The sequence below is a fragment of the Hyperolius riggenbachi genome, chromosome 10 (genome assembly GCF_040937935.1).
Source record: "Hyperolius riggenbachi isolate aHypRig1 chromosome 10, aHypRig1.pri, whole genome shotgun sequence".
Classification (NCBI taxonomy): Eukaryota; Metazoa; Chordata; class Amphibia; order Anura; family Hyperoliidae; genus Hyperolius; species Hyperolius riggenbachi.
Window position 1 is genome coordinate 119,576,465 of NC_090655.1, and position 23,420 is coordinate 119,599,884.

At 44.6% G+C, this 23,420-nt stretch overlaps 1 protein-coding gene across 6 annotated transcripts in view; it reads right to left on the bottom strand.

Moving 5' to 3' along the window:
* LOC137535911 (peroxisomal leader peptide-processing protease-like) overlaps window positions 1-16,609 on the bottom strand; it is a 177,438-nt gene extending 160,829 nt beyond the window's left edge. For 4 of the 6 annotated variants that reach the window (XM_068257785.1, XM_068257787.1, XM_068257786.1 and 1 more), the window contains exon 1: window positions 14,808-16,604. In XM_068257785.1, the coding sequence (XP_068113886.1) occupies window positions 14,808-16,069 (1,262 nt within the window). In that variant the 5' untranslated portion in view covers window positions 16,070-16,604. Of the gene's footprint in view, window positions 1-14,807 lie in introns of all 6 variants that reach the window. The other 2 variants (XM_068257789.1, XM_068257784.1) reach the window with 2 other exon arrangements.
* Between the last annotated feature and the right edge of the window lie 6,811 nt (window positions 16,610-23,420).

Sequence of the window (23,420 nt, forward strand, 5' to 3'; positions counted from 1 at the left end):
GAACGCCCAAAATTTATTTATAGACGAGCGCAAAACCTGCAGCAAAGGCTGGTCAAAACATATGTAGGTGGTCCCAGAGTCCTTAATAAAACAGATGTATGGGGCAATAAGGGATTTTATCCGTGTCAACAATGTACTACATGTGAGAAAGCACAGGGAATTAGAATGAAAGAAATAATTTCAAACCAGACAGGAAGAAAATTTAAAATCAATGAATTTATCCACTGCTGCAGCACGCATGTGGTTTACCTATTATGGTGCCCATGCGGGCTGCAGTATGTGGGTCGTACAAAAAGGACTCTGAAGACGCAGTGGGTGAGCATATTGCTAACATCAGCAGGGGGTTCAAGGGCCACAATGTGTCCAAACATTTCCAAGAAAAACATGGAAGTAATCCAGCAGTACTGATATTTTGTGGCGTCCAAAAGCTTACCACAAAATGGAGAGGATGTCACAAGGTTAGAGAAATCTCAAAGATGGAGACCAGATGGATCTATGATTTGCAGACCATGGTACCTGGTGGTGGGTTGAATGTTGAGCTAGACATTAACTGCTTTATAGCTGATGACTAAGATATATGCACCTATACAGGCAAACATGTGAAGGTAGCATCGGAGGGCCATCTGCAATGTGTGTTGGGGTGGTAAACTCTGGTGGGACTGGGAATCACGTGGGGACCCTGGTGTAGAATACGAAGATGACCATTGTCATTATTGCTACTGATGTAATTTCTGTGCCGCTCTGATGGAGTTCTCAATTGACAGTGTTCCTTGTAAGATGGAGGAGGAGTGTATTGTATGGCATCGCCATTGTATGGTGCCTTGGGTGATGTCATATAGTGCACCCCTGATTATTTGTTATTGTTATGGGGTATTTTAATTAATTTTAATTAACTTTTTATCTTAATTTTATTATTAGGTTGTCTCTGTAAAAATGAGGGAGGAGGATATACATATTTTGTATATAATTTATGTTGTCATTCCACACCATTCAAGAGTTGTGGAATAGGAGATGCATAATTTATGAGTTGCATAGGACTAAGGAAAAGAAGCTAACAGCTTTTAATGGTTTAGGAGGTTATTGGGATGTTGGTAGACAGGGGATTAAGCCAGTGAAATTACTGTGCATGCGAAAAGGACAGACCAAAAGGCTTAAGGCGAATGTAGTCAATGTGGGTGGGGAGATTCCCTTATACATTAGCATGTTAATATGGGAAAACGCGCTATGTGGAAGGATTTTGGTCTGTTGCTAAGCGACTGGCCCCATGAGGATTATGGGCAATGTAGGCAGTTCTGAGCTAATGGCGGATAGCTAGAGGAAGATGGACCTATACTTACAGCGTATGCTGGAACGTTACTAAGCAGCTGACCCCATGGAACGTTACTAGGCAACTGACCCCATGGGGAGTATGGGTAATGTAGGCAACTCTTAGCCAATTGCGGACAACTGGAGGAGGATCTATGGTATAATTATAGCGCACGCCAAAATGTTGCTGAACAAATGGCCCCATGAGGATTATGGGTAATGTAGGTAGCTCTCAGCTGATTGCGGAAGATTAGAGGAGGATCTGTGGCACAGTCATAGCGCATGCTGCAACGCTGCTAAGAAACTGGCCCCACAAGGATTATGGGTAATGTAGGCAGCTCCTAGCCAATCGTGGATAACTACAGAAGGATCTATGGGACAATCACAGCGCACGCTGGAACTAAACACTAGCAGGTGACAAATTATGCTGATACCTTGCAGCATGTGACTGTGGGGTGGGAGTATATAGCGTCCTCTCGCTCTGACTGGCCCAAGCCCCTGATGAGTCATTGGACGAAACTAGTTGGGTGGAGCCTAAGGAGCGAGGGACGCTAGACGAGCTCAAGTACTTTCTATATGCGCATTTCTAATGGATGTTTGTGAATGCACTAATTTTTAGTATTTTAAAATAAAAAAACGGTTTTACACTATGCTGGTCCCTGTCTGAGTCTTAGGGACGCTTCTGCTGGAGGAGGATTGGTATCAATATCTGTGAAGCCTGCTTTGCTGGTCTGTGCTGGGTCAGCCATCAAATCTGGTGAGAGGCTCCATTGAGCATTAGGTGAAGGAGCATGTGGTGTCTCTGTAAGAACTGGGAGCACTGGTGTCTGGTTGAACCTTATAGCTATACTGTTACCAAATGGTATTACACTATCACATTGCTTCTCTGTTTTATGCCCTAATGCTGTGAGGATACAAGAGGAAGCAGATCGGATCTAGGAGACTCTGAATGCTGGCTGGGCCAGAGGAATTACTTGCTGATCCTGGAAAGGGCAGCTTAACATCTGGTGAAGCGTATATTGTTTACTGTATAACATTGGAAGACTCTCTGCACCCGGTGTATTCTCTATGAGCCTGGAAGCAGTTATAAGTGGACTTTTTTTGGACTTTTATATGCATCTTTATAACTTCTGTTTCAGTTGGTAGAAATTTTATTTGTGACTTGTGCTGTTGAGCGCCCTGTATATTTTTTATATTTGACTGTTTTAAAGTGAAACACGCACTTAAATAGAGGAGCGATCCAGACAACTAATAGTAACATAGAGATATAACAGATAAGGATTTGTTTGAGGAGCGCACACTGTAGGGTCGGTTTGAATTGAAATATTTTATAGATATTTTCCTTAGTCTGGGTACATATCGAAGTTTTGCGTGCGTTTAACCATATATCTTCCCAATCAGAAAGTTCTTGGTTGGAGCCTAATGCTGTTTCCCAGTAAATCATATATTTATGCTTCTTAAAAGAGCAAGCCTCCGGGATGGCTAGAATTGAATAGAATTTAGAGATCATTCCTGGTTCTCTGTCTGAATCAAATAGAATATTTTCACAGTATGTTCTGGGAGATAGGGGAGCCAATCCCAAGTTCTTTATGACATATGACCGGATTTGGAGAAATTCAAAAAATTTGCGGTGTGATATTGGAAATTTTTCCTGAATTTGTGAAAAATCCAGCATTCTGGAACATGAGCTGTCATAGAAATCCCGAAGTTTGTGGGGAGCTGTAGCAGAAAAGGGATCTTCAGGTCTTATCAGAGAGTTCTGGGGGAGAGATGGGTTTCCCTTCAGATATATTAATTGAGATGGAAATTTAGATAGCTTATATTGTTGAGAGGCCCTTCGCCATAGTAGCCACGTAAAATTAACAGCGTTGAGAATTGGCTTAAACTTTTCAGGTGGAGTATCTAACATTCCTGGGAGTGCCAACTGCAACAAACACAATTGCTAACTTCCAGTCAGAGCAATATCCTGCCTCTATCTGGCCAGCAGACGCTTGTCAGCCAATCAGGTGCACTGTCATACACCCTTTGCCTGCTGTACCATACCTAGCAGGAATTACATAGATTAGCATTCAGGTGGGAGGCTTCGGTTGGACGCAATCGTGAATTGCGTCGTTTAACAGGGACGCCCCGTGTAGGCACATCTCCCACACGGTCCCCTCCCTAACCACTCACCTGTCAACCGCATCCTAGAAGATGCAAAAAATAAAATTTAAAATCACAAACACTGGTCCACATGACAGCCCAGGGGCCCCAGGTCTCTCTCACTCACTGGGGCCCCCAAACCACCATGCGACACCTAGAGGAAAGTGCGGGCAAGCCCTGGACCTCTCACCTCCAGGGAACTCACCCCACCACCTCTAAACTGAATGCCAACTGCAACAAACACAATTGCTAACTTCCAGTCAGAGCAATATCCTGCCTCTATCTGGCCAGCAGACGCTTGTCAGCCAATCAGGTGCACTGTCATACACCCTTTGCCTGCTGTACCATACGTAGCAGGAATTACATAGCATGTAATTCCTGCTAGGTATGGTACAGCAGGCAAAGGGTGTATGACAGTGCACCTGATTGGCTGACAAGCGTCTGCTGGCCAGATAGAGGCAGGATATTGCTCTGACTGGAAGTTAGCAATTGTGTTTGTTGCAGTTGGCATTCAGTTTAGAGGTGGTGGGGTGAGTTCCCTGGAGGTGAGAGGTCCAGGGCTTGCCCGCACTTTCCTCTAGGTGTCGCATGGTGGTTTGGGGGCCCCAGTGAGTGAGAGAGACCTGGGGCCCCTGGGCTGTGATGTGGACCAGTGTTTGTGATTTTAAATTTTATTTTTTGCAGCTTCTACGATGCGGTTGACAGGTGAGTGGTTAGGGAGGGGACCGTGTGGGAGATGTGCCTACACGGGGCGTCCCTGTTAAACGACGCAATTCACGATTGCGTCCAACCGAAGCCTCCCACCTGAATGCTAATCTATGTAATTCCTGCTAGGTATGGTACAGCAGGCAAAGGGTGTATGACAGTGCACCTGATTGGCTGACAAGCGTCTGCTGGCTAGATAGAGGCAGGATATTGCTCTGACTGGAAGTTAGCAATTGTGTTTGTTGCAGTTGGCATTCAGTTTAGAGGTGGTGGGGTGAGTTCCCTGGAGGTGAGAGGTCCAGGGCTTGCCCGCACTTTCCTCTAGGTGTCGCATGGTGGTTTGGGGGCCCCAGTGAGTGAGAGAGACCTGGGGCCCCTGGGCTGTCATGTGGACCAGTGTTTGTGATTTTAAATTTTATTTTTTGCAGCTTCTACGATGCGGTTGACAGGTGAGTGGTTAGGGAGGGGACCGTGTGGGAGATGTGCCTACACGGGGCGTCCCTGTTAAACGACGCAATTCACGATTGCGTCCAACCGAAGCCTCCCACCTGAATGCTAATCTATGTAATTCCTGCTAGGTATGGTACAGCAGGCAAAGGGTGTATGACAGTGCACCTGATTGGCTGACAAGCGTCTGCTGGCCAGATAGAGGCAGGATATTGCTCTGACTGGAAGTTAGCAATTGTGTTTGTTGCAGTTGGCATTCAGTTTAGAGGTGGTGGGGTGAGTTCCCTGGAGGTGAGAGGTCCAGGGCTTGCCCGCACTTTCCTCTAGGTGTCGCATGGTGGTTTGGGGGCCCCAGTGAGTGAGAGAGACCTGGGGCCCCTGGGCTGTCATGTGGACCAGTGTTTGTGATTCCTGGGAGTGCCCCTATTAAATATGGAGCTATTGAGGCCTGCTCCAGTTCTGCCCACTTGGTACGCAATGGGGAGGCCACCCATTCCGCAGCTTGGCGAATGTGAGAAGCCAAATAATATAAACAAAATTGTGGGACTGAAAGCCCCCCTCTGGATCTATCTGATATTAATATTTTATTTGAAACCCTTAGCCGCCCCCTAGCCCAAATGAAACGAAGTACATCTTTCTGTAACTTAGAAAGAGGTCCACATGGAATAGCGATTGGTAAAGTTTCACATAGACATAAAAATCCAAATTCATTTTTATAGTATAGATTCTGCCGATCCAAGAAATATTATATTGGTTCCATCTATCTAAATTTCTACGAAATTGGTCGAATAGTGGGATAAAGTTTAAATCATAAAGTTTTTTATATGAACTACCAATCTGTATGCCTAGATATTTGATGCTATCTTTTTTCCATCTGAAGGGAAAGCCAACTCTCAAATTATCCAGAGCCTCCTGAGAAAGATTGAGGGGGAGAACTTCCGTTTTATCCGGGTTTATTTTAAAACCCAAGAATAACTCAAAATCGTGTATCACCTTAAAGGAATACTTAAGGCAAAAAAAAAAAAAGACATTTACTCACCTGGGGCATCCCTCAGCCCCCCGAAGCTGGATGGTGCCCTCGCAGCCCCGCTCCGATCGTCCTGTCCCCGCCGGCGGCTACTTCCGGTTCGGCGACAGCCGCCGACAGGCTGGGAACGCGGCTGATTTTCCGCGGCTGTCGCCGAACCGGAAGTAGCCGCCGGCGGGGACAGGACGATCGGAGCGGGGCTGCGAGGGCACCATCCAGCTTCGGGGGGCTGAGGGATGCCCCAGGTGAGTAAATGTCATTTTTTTTTTTGCCTTAAGTATTCCTTTAAGTAGATTGGGGAGAGAGGTAATGGGAGAAGATAATGACAGAAGCACGTCATCTGCGAACAGGGACAGTTTATACTCTTTCCCACCTATATTTACCCCTGAAATATCTTTTAGATTCCCTTATAGCTATAGCCAGTGGTTCTATGCAAATGGAAAACAGAAGGGGCGAAAGAGGACACCCCTGCCGTGTGCCATTCGTTAATTTGAACATAGGTGAGTTTACCAAAGGTACACATACTCTAGCCTGTAAATTACAGTACAACCCCTGTATAGCAGTGAGGATGAGATCGGAGAAGCCAAAGCGCTGTAATACTTCAAATAAATATTGCCAATCCACTTTATCGAAGGCCTTCTCCGCATCCAAACTCAGAAGCAGAGAAGGCCTTCGATATTCACCTACCCAGTCCACAATATCAATTGCTCGTCTCGTGTTATCGCCTGCTTGTCGTTTAGTTATGAATCCTACCTGATCCCCATCAATAATTGAGGGCAGAAGTGGGGTCAGCCTGTTCGCCAGTATTTTAGTGTAGATCTTTAGGTCTGAATCTATCAGTGAGATAGGGCGGTAGCTACGTACATCTTGTGGATCCTTACCCTCTTTAGGAATCATAATAATATTAGAAGTTTTCATGGAGGGAGGGATCAAATCTCCTTTAAAAAAAACATTAAACATATCGCACATGTAGGGAGCTAGAATATGTTTAAATTTCTAATAATAAGCATATGAAAACCCATCTGGGCCTGGCGCTTTTTTAGTGGGTAAATCTTTAATAACCCCCCGGATCTCACCCTCTTGAATTGGTGTATTTAATTCTTCCAATTGGTCTGCATTAAGTTTTGGTTTATTCAGGCCATCTAAAAATTCTTTCATCTTAAAGAGAATCTGTATTGTTAAAATCGCACAAAAGTAAACATACCAGTGCGTTAGGGGACATCTCCTATTACCCTCTGTCACAATTTTGCCGCTCCCCGCCGCATTAAAAGTGGTTAAAAACAGTTTTAAAAAGTTTGTTTATAAACAAACAAAATGGCCACCAAAACAGGAAGTAGGTTGATGTACAGTATGTCCACACATAGAAAATACATCCATACACAAGCATGTAATGTAATGTATACACCCTTCCTTTTTAATCTCAAGAGATCATTTGTGTGCTTCTTTCCCCCTGCAGCTATCTTCCACTGAAGTGTCAGGCTGTTTCTTCCTGCAGAGTGCAGACAGCTCTGCCTGTATGTAATTCTTCAGTATGTGAAAGCCCAGCCAGCTCAGAGGACGATTTATCCAGCTTGTAAAAGATAAGAGAGAAGAGAGAAGCTGCCATAATCTAAATAATACACAGGCAGTGTGCAGAGAGGGGCCTGCATCACAGAACCACAACACTGAAGAACTTGGCAGCCTTCCAGACACAGCCTGACAAGTCTGACAAGAGAGAGATAAGTTGATTTATTACAGAGATGGTGATAGTAGAACGTGCTGCAGTAAGCCAGAACACATTAGAATAGCTTTTGGAACTTGTAGGATGATAAAAAACAGGGTGCAATTTTTGTTACGGAGTCTCTTTAAAAAGAGACTCCGTAACAAAAATTGCATCCTGTTTTTTATCATCCTACAAGTTCCAAAAGCTATTCTAATGTGTTCTGGCTTACTGCAGCACTTTATACTATCACTGTCTCTGTAATAAATCAATGGGCTTGATTCACAAAGCGGTGATAACTCAGTTATCACGCCTAAAAGACTTTAGGCGTGATAATCCGTGCAAAGCTGAGTTATCACCGATTTTTGCTGCTCTTCGCGCGAAGCTCCCTGCGCGCAAAGTCCCATAGGGTTCAATGGGCGCGGGGCGCTTCGCACGCGGGTGCGCGCGCAAAACTTTGCGCGCGGAAAATTCGCGCGAGTTTCTTCTTATCATGCCTAAAGTGAGTTTAGGCGTGATAAGGGGCTTTTCACAGGCGTGCAAACACTTTGCACCGCTTTGTGAATCAAGCCCAATGTATCTTTCCCTTGTCAGACTTGTCAGCCTGTGTCTGGAAGGCCGCCAAGTTCTTCAGTGTTGTGGTTCTGATATGAACTCCGCCTTCCAGGCCCCTCTATGCACACTGCCTGTGTATTATTTAGATTAGAGCAGCTTCTCTCTTCTCTCTTATCTTTTACAAGCTGGATAAATCGTCCTCTGAGCCGGCTGGGCTTTCACATACTGAGGAATTACAGACAAGGGCAAAGCTGTTTGCAGGAAGAAACTAGCAGCCTGACACTTCAGTGCATGAGAGATGCAGGGGGAAAGAAACACACAAATGATCTCTTGAGATTCAAAAGAAAGGGTGTATACAGCCTGCTTGTGTATGAATGTATTTTCTATGTGTGGACATACTGTACATCAACCTACTTTCTGTTTTGGTGGCCATTTTGTTTGTTTATAAACAAACTTTTTAAAACTGTTTTTAACCACTTTTAATGCGGCGAGGAGCGGCGAAATTGTGACAGAGGGTAATAGGAGATGTCCCCTAATGCACTGGTATGTTTACTTTTGTGTGATTTTAACAATACAGATTCTCTTTAAGGGACACTGATTCCCGGCTTCCAGGAGGATTAATGTTATATAACTGAGTAATATGCCTCAAAAGCTGACGCTATATGGGATGGGTCTGCTGAAGAGACTCCATGTTTATTGGTTACAGCATAACATACATCTCTTCCTTTTAAGTTCCCTTAGTCTACGTGCTAATAACGTGTGAGGTTTATCTCCCCTATCATAAAATAGTTGTTTAGTCCACAGCATTGCCCTCTCTGCAATCCTAAGTTGTAAGTCATACACCTTTGATTTAGCTTCTTGCCAATGGCGAAAGTTAGCTCTTGATGGAAAAAGCCTATATTTGGATTCAGCGTCTCTAAGGCTGCGTAATTTCCAATCTAGGAGGGCCTTGTAATTTCTTTTTTTTCTGTACAGCTTCCCTAATGAATGCTCCTCGTAAGACCGCCTTGTGGGCTTCCCATAAAACAGAGGGGTCAGTAACTGAGTCACGATTAAGGGTGAAATATCCCTCCAGTTCTTTTTTAATAGTGTTATGTATCACCTCATCCCTAAGCAGAGACTCATTCAGACGCCAGTGAAAAGGGCCTCTAAGCTTTGTGTGGCAATTTAAGTTTAAGGTAATTGGAGCGTGGTCGGACCATGTGATGTCATGGATCTCAGTTTGACTAGTCTTTTGGATCAGTATTTTAGATGCAAAAAAGTAGTCTAACCTACTGAAACAAGCATGAGGGTTGGAATAGAATGTATACTGTCTAGAGGTAGGGTGGGCTATTCTCTATAAATCCACTAGATGGTGTTCTCTCGCCCACTTACGGAAATCTCTGCTCAAGGATTCTATTCTATGTTGAGATATTGTTGATCTAGGTACCGATCTATCGAGTGCAGCTGAGAACGTCAGATTAAAGTCACCCCCTAGAAGCCAGCAATCAGTTGGGAATGTCATTAAACGTCTCTGTACTTTGTTTAGAAAGTGAATCTGTTGTGTGTTAGGTGTATAAATGTTACCCAAAACTACCTCCATATTGCCCAATTGACCATATAGTAAGATGTAGTGACCTTGGGGATCAGCGTATGAACTATGAATTGTAAATGGGACATCCTGCTTGATCAAAATTGCTACCCCTCCTTTTTTTGCTTTACCGCAAGCATAAAATACCGTTGGAAAATATTTCAGCCTCAATGTGGGGTGAGAGTCATTTTTAAAGTGGGTCTCTTAAAGTAATACAATATCAGGCCTCTGTCTTTCCACCTCTTTAGCGAGCAACTGACGCTTTAAAGGAGCGTTCAATCCCTTAACATTTAAAGAGGTAATCTTTATCATTTTAGTTTCCCAAGTGACCTTTACTCAACTAAATAAAGACAGTAAAGTGGAAAGACAGAGGCCCCTGTAACCCAACCCTTATAACATTTCCGTATTAGTCTAAGGGCTGGTTTCCACTAGGGCGAATCCGCATGCGGGCACTGCATGCGGATTCGCATAGTTAATGTTAGTGGATGGGGCTGTTTCCACCTGTGCGGCGTGCGGGAGCGATTTGGCGGCGGGCCAAATCTGCACGGCGGGACCCGCAGAATTCGCCTGCGTCGGGAATCCGTGCGAATCGCCGCTAATGTATTTAATAGTAAAAAACGCATGCGTTTGTTACATGCGTTTTTACCCGCGATTTCACGTGCGATTTCGCACCCTTCTCAATGTTATTTTGCTCTGGCAGTGTCATGGTTAATTTCGCATGGCACCCTGCCATGCGAAATCGCACGCGAAATCGCGGGTAAAACGCATGCGGAAACGCACCCGCATGCGTTTTTACAAGCGTCGGAATGCCGGCGAAATCGCGTCGCACTAGTGGAAACGGGCCCTAAACCTCTGGAATGCAATGGACCTTATCATATAAAAAAAACATGAACAAATGAACATATAACTCAAGTGAGCCAAAACGGTATAACCCCTAAGAAACACCGTGTCCCAGAAGTGGCATGGCTCTGCCATGTCTTCTCCGCACACCCACGAGAGGTGTCTCACAAGACTAGGCAGTGTGGAGGGAAGCATATTCGCCCCAGGAAATACAGCCTCCATCTGTAATAAAGACTGCGAACTCTCATACATGCTTTATGTCTTTTGTAAGAGAAAAGTGGTTCCCGATGAATAAAAACACCTCACGTGTCCTATTCAGTCTCCGGTTCGGGGGCCTCATTCATCAAGATCGGCGAGGTTGGTGGTGAGCCCGAGGACCTCGATCCTTGCCTGTTTGAGCCCTGGACTGACCAGTCTGGTGTTAGCCTTTGACGCTCCCGTGAGTCTGCATCTTGAACAGCAGGTGGTGATTTCTCCGGCGAGTTACGTTTTATGGGTGGCAAGCCCAGGCGTTTTACAAAATCTGGCGCATCATCCGGGTCATTGAGAATGTATACTCGATTGTTCTTTGTGACCACTAATTTAAAAGGGAACCCCCACTTGTATCTTAATCCCGCTTCTCTCAGTGCTTGTGTCACTGACCGTAGCTGCCTTCTTTTTTCCAAGGTCACTGGTGATAGGTCATTGTAAAGTGATAAAGTGTCTCCTTCAAATTCCACCTTCTGTAAATTTCTAGTGACATTAAGAAGGGCCTCTTTACTTTTAAAGTAGTTGGGATATATTTTCTATTGAAGATCACCAATTAACAAAACCATTCATTAATCCATGCCATGCACTGATGAGGATCAACCAATCCAAAACAGTCTGTACGCATGTTGGATCATTGTGGCTCTGTACAAATAAGCTGACACATCATTGCAGTCCAGCAGAGGTGTGTTTAGCTTACAGGGACAACAGAGAATGATTTGCATATTCAGCAGTGATGCATCGTGGGAGACATCAAATGCTCACAAATACTTTCTGTTTTAAGAAGGCAAACTTTTGTTCTTGCTTTTAAAGCATTAGCTTAGGCAATAACATCAAGTGCCCAATTCAAATGCATCAGTTATTAGCATCAAGGGCTACTGGTAGTCTGAAGGAGCATATACACCTTCAATCTGTATTGCCGGTTAAGCACGAGCTTGATCTTGCAAGCAAACTTGTCCATATCTAGGACAAAGGACTCAACCCTAACTGCCGGAGAGATGGAGGATTAGAGTCTGTGGGTATCTTACGGTGGCTCCCACATATCCCCTCCTGCCCCCTGGGTAAATGAGATTAGCAGTAGATTATATACCCTTACCCATCTTCACAAATATACAGTAGTACGTTTGCATTAAACTTTGTGCATTGCACATTTGTACTTTTGCTGTAGATATCTTTAAGTATGTGGCTTGCTGGGTCCTTTTGTTTAAAGAGGAGCTGTCAGCCATACTATCTCAGGAAAAAATATATATATATACCGTAAGTAGATAAATACTTGCTCTACTTATGATTCCTATTAATTTTATAAAGGGAAAAGTAGAGAATCCTATTCTAGACAGTTTCCATATTTACTGTGGTTATTTTGAAACCAGTCGTGATGTAATATCCGCCCTTAGACTCCTCTGCCTGATTTGCCCGCCCTTCACTATAGAAAGTGCATTGTTTCACCCTGAGAAATGTTGGCCAATCAAAGAGGAACAAAGGTGTGGGAGGGGAAAACAGGAGGGAAAGAGGCTTCAGCCAATCAGGCTGCATTAGTTAAGTTTGAGGGAAAGTAGAGAAGCAAAAAAACAAACAAAAAAAAAAAAACCCAGCATGCCCTGCAACTTCTCTTTTGTGTACCAAATAAGAGTCAGGTAAACTGGGGAATGATCATTTATCAACAAGAAAAATAATAGTGATTTTAACTTTTGTTGGATTGCCTGATTAGCATCCTTATTACTTGTTTACCAGATAAAAATAAAGAATTGATTTTTGATATTATGCCCGACAGTTACTCTTTAACTTCCTACTCAGATTTTACTGAACAGATAAGGTCTCTGGTCACTGTTGAAACTTCTGTGCGGACGCCTATGCTTCCACTACTCCCAGACACCTCTCCTGATGCTCACCTACCCACAACCAAATGTCATTTCTTCAAGCCTACCTCTTATTTATTCAACCTCCCATTTTACCTCTCCAAAACCCACTCCTCTGCTATCTAACCTCTACCTCATGTCGCCTCTCCCGGAAGCCAATTAGGTCCCGTTCACACTGCACACGTTTCCAGCCGCGTTTTGGAAACGCGTGGGGGAGGCAGACACGCACGACATCAGACAGTGCGTAGAGTGCACTGTCTGATGTTCACACTGCATGCGTTCCGGACCTGTGCGGTCCGGGAACGCATGCTGCACGCATTTTTTGTAAAGACGCGTGGCTGTCCCATTCACTTTTCAGTGATGGGATCAGCCACGCAACGCACAAAAACGCGGATGGCGTGCGTTCGCATGCGCTGCGTTGTGAACGGGGCCTTAATCCTCATCTCTCCTCTTATGCTACGTACACACTTGCGATAACGATCGTTTACAAGGAACGATAGTTATCAGACGAACAATATTAGAACGATTGGAATGAAACGATGGGATGCAGCAATCATCATACACATTTACCGATCGTTCTTGCAGAAAAGAATGATCAGAGGGAAATGTTGAACATATTTATATAAAAAAAAAAAAAAAAAAACACAAACAAACATGGGGTTGCAATAGATACAAATATATGATAGTTAACTTGCCAACAAAGTTTACTTGAAATTTGTAATGTAACAATCTTTACTGGCCGCACTACACAGGAAGAACGAAAGCTGGGCACAATCCTACACAGGCGCATTGGCCCTTGTTACGATCATGCTCAGCAGATAACTGTACACACTATAGTTTTGTAACGATTGTCGTTCAATATGATCCGTCCGGTTGGTTTTTCTCATCGTGCCGACATCGTTCGTTTGTCGTTGTACTTAATGATCGTTTGGTAAAGTTCTTTACCCGATTGTCGGCAGACCGATCATTAAGCTGCTGTTTAAAACGACCATAGTCCCAAGTGTGTACGTACCATTACTCCCTCCCAGACCCATGCCACCTCTCCTAACTCACGAATCCAATGCAACACACTGTATTTTCATTCCGCTCAACTATCCTACCAATTCACTATGTAAGTGCATACATGCGGTGATTTACCCAGCTTTATCTATTCTTTGAGCACTATATTAGCTTGCTCCTATTCACCTGTCCTACCCATCCTGTTTCCATTGCCCCTCCACCTCTCCTACCACCCTCATTGTTTTAATTTCTTCTCCATTTACCTGACTTAACCACCTACGCTCTATGTCTTCCCATCTTTTCTATATTCCTCAGGTTTTCTCCCTTTCTTCCCAACCCTCACCCATATTCTATGCCAACATACTTTCCTACAATCCCTAAAGTCTGCTTGCTCCAGGTTATATAGGAGACATGATATCTGCATTTTTACTGTGGGAGACCTGACATTGCCACACATTTTTTGGGAGACTTGATGACTGCACTCTATGTGGCAACATGATATCAGCACTTGATCTGTGGGTGACAGGATATGGGAATTTGTTCTATGTGTGACATATCAGCATTTGTTAAATGAGGAACATGATGGCTGCACTGGTTGTGTGTGGGGAAGTTGAGGGTAGAATGTATTATATAGAAAACTTAATTTTATGGAGGTTTTTCTCTGATCAAATATAATATAGTGTACCTGTGGGTCATGGTTCCTACACCTGTTGAGGACAATGCGGTTTTGCTTTTATATTTTTTGCAAGCATCAGTGGTGGTCCTTCATCAGGTCCACCTTTCTGCTAACTGGAAGGACTTGTGTTCATTTGATTTGTGTACTTTGACGAATAAGGAAAGGTGTATGAGGTTTCGATTATAAGCAACAGCTTAAAATGGTGCTGTAATGCTAGAAACAATGGATTTTATTGTGAAGTTTAACTACAGGTTACACTTTTTTGCTGACAAAGCTGCCATCCATCCTACTGTTCATACTGTACATCGCGTAATCCTGTTTTGAATACACTGCACACAACCTCTGTGTAGTGTTAACAAAGTGTTATCACTCGTGCCACCGTCACCCACAATCAGAGAGGCTCAACGGATTGTAACCACCTCGTTTCCAGGTGGATCTCATGCTCAAACTATGTTTCACCAGGGTACTTCAGTGAAGCATATAAAAAAAATCAGTATAAAACTTGTAATCTTCTTTTAAAACTTGAATAAAACACAATAAAAATTAATTGCGCAAAGCGACAGAGACTGTCATTATCACCTGCCTAAGCCAACTTTAATCTGCCCTGTGTACGGTCCTTTAACCTCATGTACAATGTGAAGGAAAAGACTAGTTCTTTTCTCAAATAGCCGTATCAAGGCAAACTTAGTTATTGACACATTTGAGCAAAACTGGAAGAATAAGTTGTTGACACCACATACCTTTTGTAATTATAATGTAGACCCCTTGTCATTCTTTCACTCAGTGTCTTCACAGAAACTTTAGAAGAGTGCCTAACCACATGTCGGCATGTCAACACTAGTTTTGAATTTAACAAGACTCCTGATCCCCAAGACTGGCCTGAATCCACTAGAACTGTGGTTGCCAGCAGATTACCCATTGGTACTGTACTCCTTATAGGTTTGTTAACAAGTGAGTTGCCCATCTCCAATGCCGCTAGTTGACCTGTGATATTATTTCCCTTGTAAGAAGCCTTAATGATACTCTCGATGATATGGCTAATAGAACATGCCAAAGTCAACCCTACCCATTCATTTGTCTTCCAGCAGAGGGGTGCCACTGTAATACCGATCAAATACAAAGTTCCACTTTCAAACAAATATATGCCGCCACCTTCAGACCCGGGTAGACAGCGGGCATCAGTGAGCAGCACTACATTTCCATCTCCAGCCATATTGCTTAACACGCCTTTACTAACAGTGTTCAAAAAGATGTCTGGGTAAAATGATCCAAATGGAGATCCACAGGCAAATACTGTACTGCCTTTTACCAGCCTGGAGGATTGCATAATATCCATTTTTATGTTCATTCCAATCACACTCTGAAGCTTCAAAACAGCAAACCAATGCATGTATGCCAGATCTTTCTGGAATGCTCCATATTCTTTCTCTTCTTCGCTAGAAAACACCCAACCGTCTTCTTTTCTAAACAACCTGGAAAATGTCTTTTGAAACTCTCCACAAGGCACAAGCATAAGCAGATCAGCCTGGTACTGCCTTCGCTGCGTTTGTTGCTTTGAAACGTGAACAAAACCAAGTCCTGACCTTTGATCCAAAACCTCATTGCTCAAACTCTTCCTATAGCTGGCGGCAATTTTCGACTCACATGGGCATTCAACCTGAATCAATAAATCTGATGGGAAATCTTGTGCCGAAAGAAAATCTCTCTCAGAATAAACAAAATCATTATCTTTTTCTTTTAAGAATGGGAAAAATACAGCTGCTTGGCAGATAACAAGCCCCAGAGTCTGGTCTAAAATCACCCCACTGCAGCTCCATACTCCATCACACTCAGTTTTAGCTGCTGCATGATAACATGGCTTTTCCTCACTGTCCCCTGCATTGACATCTGTATCAGCACTTCCTTTGCTGGGTTTGGAAATGATGGCTTGTGGCTGAGAAGTTGTGACAACACAACCACTAAGTTCTGCAGGCAGCAAGGGAGACTTCATGTTCATCCACATACATAAACTTCCAAACTAATCCCAATGCAATTTACAATTAGGAAGCCAGCTTACATGACCAAGCTCCTATATTTCCTGCCACCCCAATGGCTAATAATAAGTGCAGCATGCCCGTCATTCAGAATGATTGGCAACCAGCCTGTCTGCCTCAACCTAGTATGAATGCATTACTGACAGCCCATACCAGCGCGTACATTTGAAATCGGCGCCGGTAGACTTGGGCGCAGGATACAGCGGTATATAGCTGATCCTGCTTCTGCACAAGTCCGGGCCGATTTAATTACTATTCCCCCTCCAGGCCGACATGGATAGTGGGGGAATGAAATAATTCGGCTTCCAGCGATTGCTGGAGGCCGAATTATTATGTTTTTAAGCAACTTCGGCTCTGTCTTCTGACGGAGCCGACGTTACTCACTGAGCGCTTCAATAGGAATGATTCCTATTGAAGTCTATGGAGGCGCCGGCTGCGCCCAAATCTAGCAGCGCTGAAAAGCACTGCTCCGCATACCAGCACCGACATACAGCATAACGCCAGAATAACGTGTAGATTCAAAGTTCACTCACTGGCAGCATCCTGACCAGGAAGCAGTCCTAGCACACGTGTGCTGTGATTGGCTGAGCTCGCCGCCAGCTGACTGCGGCGCCCTATCATAATGCTGCGTTCTCTCAGACTAGCTTTCATTGGCGGCTTCTGGTGACACGAGGCTCTAGAACCGCCCAGTGAGTGACGGTCAGCAAATTCCTCCCCTGGAAAACGAAGTCCAATAATGTCGCTGTCCATGTCCAAAACAGCGGGCCGGGCAAAAGTGTCACACTGAGTACACTACGGAGTGGCAACGCGTGGAACTGAATACAGTACTTGGTTTTAGTTTTCGTGAGCAATAAAATCAATAGGAGCCATAGCTTCGGTCTTCAGGGGTCTTGTGCAAAAGATTTAGTATGGCGCCCCCATCTGGACAATGAAATATTTTCTTTTATAGTACCCCACCACCCCCTTTTAACATGAAAACTAGAAATGTTTGTATATAAATATTTGCATGCGAGTGTGTGAAGGGTTAATTGTCTTAATATTTTGTTGGTCACACCTCTTTTAGTATCATAATAACTTAGTCCTAACTTGAGTGGATGTGCCTGGATTTATGTGATTTTTCTTAAGGGCTGATTTCCACTGGCTGGGTGCGATCTCATTGCACCGCATATAGCTGCAGGTGACTTCTGGTGATGCGGCTGTCTTTTTCTGCCTAGGGGAATTGGATGCATCCTGCGGATATCTGCAGCATGCCATGCACAATTCTCCCTGGTTAAATAGTATCTGAAAATTTTCATGCAATGGAAACTACTCCATTGACATGCATTGGCTTCAGGTAGGGAATGTGGTTAAGCGTAGGTAGGAGAGGGGTAATTTGAGAAGTAGGTTAAGGAAAGTGATAGTAGAATATCAGTAAAGCCACTGATATTCTACTAACAGTAAAAAGAGATAGGCCTCAATTCACTAAGCTTAACTCCTGTCTTTAATGACTCTTCTGAGCTGTTTTACAGTTATCACCATGGTGATATAATTGTGATAACTGTAAAACAGCTCAGAAGAGTTATTAAAGACAGGAGTTAAGCTTAGTGAATTGAGGCCATAGTGGAATATTGGTAAATTTACCAATCTTTTACTATCGCGCCCATTTAAACATGCAGTGCTTTATAAATGTACTCAAAATTGGTTACTAGTTACCAATAAGTTTCAGTGTCTTGTGCCCAAACGTTTTAGGGTACGTTCACAGAGGGCGTTGCGCTACCTGTAATAGCAGGAACACAACTCAACAAATTGGGACAGTGCTGGAAAACATTATCCGCACGTTGCATCACAGACAGTAAAGCAGTGTTAATGAAAAGGATGTTCCACTGTAACAGTTAACACCACTTTGCAGTAATGCACTGCATTACCATGCTGCACTCCGTTATACCGCAAAGCACCCACCGCACTGTGAATTTACAGTGCTGTCTGGGAGCAAATGGTAAAAGCCATGACACCTTGATGAGGAGAAGGTAAATGGTTGATGCACATTCCACACATTTTCACTGTGGGTCTTGATAAAGCATGTGGGTGTGTGCAATACATGCACTGACACTTATGGAATTAAACCAGTACATGTGTGCCTTGTTCTTTACTGGAATGAATCTGGAGGATATCCTGGTCCTAAAAGGAAATGATTTTAAGTGTGCGAAATATTTTTTCTTGCGATCAAGGCCGGATTTCTGGGAAGGCCACAAAGGCCATGGCGATAAAATCAGATAGGATAAGAAGGGCGGCAGGACTTGGAGAGAGAAGAGGTCATATGTCAAAGTAAATCATCTTTTCTGGTCCCGCAGTGCAGCCAGCCAGCGCCCTGCTCTGTACTAATAGCTGAATTCCAGAGTTCCCCAATCTCTGCATCTCTCTCTCACAATTCCTGGTGTGTTATGACAATCACCATCTGCTGTCGCCTCACCTGATGATCCATTCCTCTGTATGATGGACATACAAGTCGATGTGAGAAATACCAGGGATTTACATTACAATGCAGATAAAATAAATGTTTTTTCTTTAAAGGTTATTATGTTGTTGTGTATCTTTTAGAGCAGAGTTCTGAGTTCAGGTTTACTCTATTTACAACAGAGCATCCAAAGTGGGTCTTGACAGGATGTTTGCTGCTTACCTATTCTCTGTTTTGAATGGGCTTCTCTCCATTGCGCTGCCCTGCCACCTGTTTGTGGCTCCGACTGCAGCCAGTCGCACAGAGGACAAAGAAGCAGCGCATGCTCTGGCCACTCACGCTCCCTGTAATTTCCTGCTCCTGCCCAGATGTGCACAGCAACCGAGGCCAGTATAGTGTTATGCATTCTTAAAGAGTACCGGTCATACATCAGCGTCATTTCTCAAGTATGCATGCCCAGAACACTATTGGCTGCTGTGCACATTTGGGCAGGAGCGCAAATGACAGGAATTGTGAGAGGACAGAGCATCCACTGATTCTTTGTTGCACGAGGGGCACAGCAGCATAACTGAAATGAGCCCATTCAAACCAGTGATCGCTAGTCAGAGTGTCGGACAGAATGTTTTTTGGTAAGGGGGGGGTTGGTGACAGCAGGCCTAGGGCACTGAAAAGTACAAATCCGGCCCTGCTTGCGATAAAATTAACAAGAAAATAGGAATAATATAGAGTGTGAAGAGGATATCACTCCTGATATTATTATTTGGTATTTATATAGCGGCAACATCTTACACAGCTCTGTACAGAGACTATAGTCTTGTCACTAACTGTCTGCCAGATGAGCTCACAATCTAATCCCTACCATAGTCGTATGTTTAATGTAGTGTATTTATTGTAGTCTATGGCCAATTTAGGGGGCAGCCATTTAAGTTATCTGTATGTTTTTGGGATGCAAGAGGAAACCGGAGTGCCTGGAGGAAACCCACACAGACACAGGGAGAACATACAAACTCCTTGGAGATGTTGACCTGGCTGGGATTCAAACCGGGGACCCAGTGCTGCAAGGCGAGAGCACTAACCACTACACCACCGTGCTGCCCCTGATATAAACATGTTAGGCTCAAAGCAGCCTGCATAAAGGACAGCCCATTATATAAATTCAACACTGATATATTTAAAACAAATATGAAGTAATACCTAAATAATTAAGAATGATAGCATAAACTAAACTATTTTCAGTATACACTACAGTCAGTACAGTACACAGTGTATGCTATTACAGTATAGCTGTACAAAGTGGAGGGATGCAACATTGATGATGCTAACACCATCTAGTGGGCAAAAAGAAAAACTACAGTAACAACCAGGTAGGTAAATGCTGTATAGTAGGGATGTCAAACTGGTCCTACGAGGGCTGAGGTCCTCACACATTTTTGACACAGCTCAAATGAATAAATGGGTCAGAATCAAGAAAGGTGTGGTCCATCAGGTAGAACACATTCATCTCTTTCTCAGTCCATCCTAAACACTGGCATGGATCTGGCCCTCCAGGCCTGGAGTTCGACACATGTGCTGTATAGGGTCAAAGGATGTTGAATTTATTTCAGGTATCCCAGAGAAAATGGAAAACAGGAAAAGTAAAGTGATAACAAATATTAACATGAAAAAGGCAGTAAACAAACAAATACTGCTAGTCAGATGGATGCATATAGAACAAAATAAAGCACCAAAATACAGTACACAACCAAAAGGATATGGTACAGCCATTATCCAGAAACACATAGGAGAACGGAGAGGTAGACTCCTAAATCCACACAGATTGGCAAGAATTATACCACAGGTATGAAGGTAAGTATGCATATACAATATAAGGATTAAAGATCAATGCTAAAAATAACCATCACCAACAAAGAGATGATTTGCATATTCAGCAGTGATGCATTTTGGGACATTTCAAAGCTCACACCAACCTGAATAATCGCGAATACCTTCTGGTTTTAAGGTGGCAAACTTCTGTTCTGCATTGTAGTAAGGAGGCTTTTTGATCTCTTTCAGCCTCGTACACACTCATGCCTCCCAACTTTTTGAGATGAGAAAGAGGGACACTTAAGCCACGCCCCTGCCACACCCCTAGTCACGCATACCATAAAGATTTGATAAGAACAATATGTTGTTATAGTTGTAGTTCGAGTCAAGCACATTTTTTAGTAGATAAATATATATATTTACATAGAAAGAGGGACAAAGTCCTGAAAGAGGGACAAATGAGGAGGAAAGAGGGACAGGGCTCCCAAAGAGGGACTGACCCTCCAAAAGTGGGACAGTTGGGAGCTATGCACACTCCTAGTAGCTCTGGTTTAACCTTCCTGTCGGTAACCCCGTAGTTCGGGGTAAGCCGCGCAGGAGGATTTCTCAGGCCCTGCTGGGCCGATTTGCATAATTTTTTTTTTGCAACACACATCTAGCACTTTGCTAGCTGCGTGTGCACTCCGATCGCCGCCGCTCCGCGCCGATTAGCCTCTCCACACCGATTGGCCGCCCCGCGCCGCCCCCCCCCCCCAGACCCCGTACGCTGCCTGGCCAATCAGTGCCAGGCAGCGCTGAGGGGTGGATCAGGACTCCCAATGACGACACGCCATGGCGACGGGGGAAGCCCTCCAGGAAATCCCGTTCTTTGAACGGGATTTCCTGATCGCAGATCGCCAGCGACTATTATGTAGCAAGCCCGCTACATGATTTAAAAATATTTTTTTTTTTAAAAACTGCGCTGCCCCCTGGCGGTTTTTAATAACATGAGCTTGCTGAGCAATCTGTAAAAATAATCATGAGATATGGTTGTTAAATGTACAAAGATCTATATGCTCCATATGTGAAACAAATGAGCTTTACTTTCCACAAACTTCCGTCTATTTCAGTGCTGAAGAGAAGTCACCCACTCTCTTGATGTGACTCAGGAGTTGTGAGAATATGCTGGGGTATAGAGTTGGGCCGAACTTCCGCGGAAGGTTCGGTTCGCATTAAAGTTCGCGAACCGCAATAGACTTCAATGGGGATGCGAACTTTGAAAAAAAAAAATAATTATGCTGGCCACAAAAGTGATGGAAAAGATGTTTCAAGGGGTCTAACACCTGGAGGGGGGCATGGCGGAGTGGGATACATGCCAAAAGTCCCGGGGAAAAATCTGGATTTGACGCAAAGCAGCGTTTTAAGGGCAGAAATCACATTGAATGCTAAATGACAGGCCTAAAGTGCTTTCAAACATCTTGCATGTGTATACATCAATCAGGTAGTGTAATTAAGGTACTGCTTCACACTGACACACCAAACTCACCGTGTAACGCACCGCAAACAGCTGTTTGTGTAGTGACGGCCGTGCTGGACTGGTGCGCACCATGGCGAGAGTGCAGGTTTTGGTGGCTTTACAGCCCATATGGTCGCCTGGCTGATGTAGCTGAATGACAGAACAGTGACTGTCCAGCTGATCAAATTTGGTCTGACCACAATGAGGCAACGACCTTATTATCGTGGGTGTGCCCCCCGAGACACTCATCTAGGCGCCGGTCATTGCTTCATTGTGATACGCAAGCCCCTTCACCACGGCAAGGTAATGATCACGAAGGGGAATGGGCGCATGTACATGCCTTTTCTTTTGTTGTTGCAGCTGCCCGCAGTGCAGCCAGAAAAATTAGGCAGTCATGTACACGCACCAGAAAAATTATTACAGCGGCCGCTGCTAGCAGCGACCTAAAAAATTCAGCAATCCGCCTGGAGTCCCGGACCCTGTTGGTGGTGGCGGAGAAGGTAGTCAAGCGGCCTGCAGGCAGACATGCTGTGTGGAGGGACTGGGAGCGACTTAGTCTTCTTGGGGCAGGCCAGGCAGCCAGTCACACGGCGTGCAGGCAAAGATGCTGTGTGTGCGGGGACTGACTTAGTCTTGGGGCGGGCAGCAGCCCTCCGGGATCCATGCCTCATTCATTTTGATAAAGGTGAGGTACTTAACACTTTTGTGACTTAGGCGACTTCTCTTCTCTTTGACAATGCCTCCAGCTGCGCTGAAGGTCCTTTCTGACAGGACGCTTGCGGCAGGGCAGGAGAGAAGTTGGATGGCAAATTGGGACAGCTCTGGCCACAGGTCAAGCCTGCGCACCCAGTAGTTCAAGGGTTCCTCATCGCTGTTCACAGCAGTGTCTACATCCACACTTAAGACCAGGTAGTCGGCTACCTGCCGTTCCAGGCGTTGGTGGAGGGTGGATCCGGAAGGGCTACGGCGAGGCGTTGGACTAAAGAACGTCCGCATGTCCGACATCACCATGAGATCGCTGGAGCATCCTGTCTTTGACTGCGTGGACACGGGAGGAGGATTAGTGGCAGTGGTACCTTGCTGGCGTTGTGCCGTCACATCACCCTTAAAGGCATTGTAAAGCATAGTTGACAGCTGGTTCTGCATGTGCTGCATCCTTTCCACCTTCCGGTGAGTTGGTAACAGGTCCGCCACTTTGTGGTATGCAGTGGCGGGTTCACTAAACAGAACAGGTATACAGTGGCGGGTTCACTAAACAGAACAGGTATACAGTGGCGGGTTCACAGAACAGGTATGCAGTGGCAGGTTCACTGAACACAACAGGTATGCAGTGGCAGGTTCACTGAACACAACAGGTATGCAGTGGCGGGTTCACTGAACAGGTATACAGTGGCGGGTTCACTAAACAGAACAGGTATACAGTGGCGGGTTCACTAAACAGAACAGGTATACAGTGGCGGGTTCACAGAACAGGTATGCAGTGGCAGGTTCACTGAACACAACAGGTATGCAGTGGCGGGTTCACTGAACAGGTATACAGTGGCGGGTCCACTGAACAGAACAGGTATGCAGTGGCGGGTTCACTGAA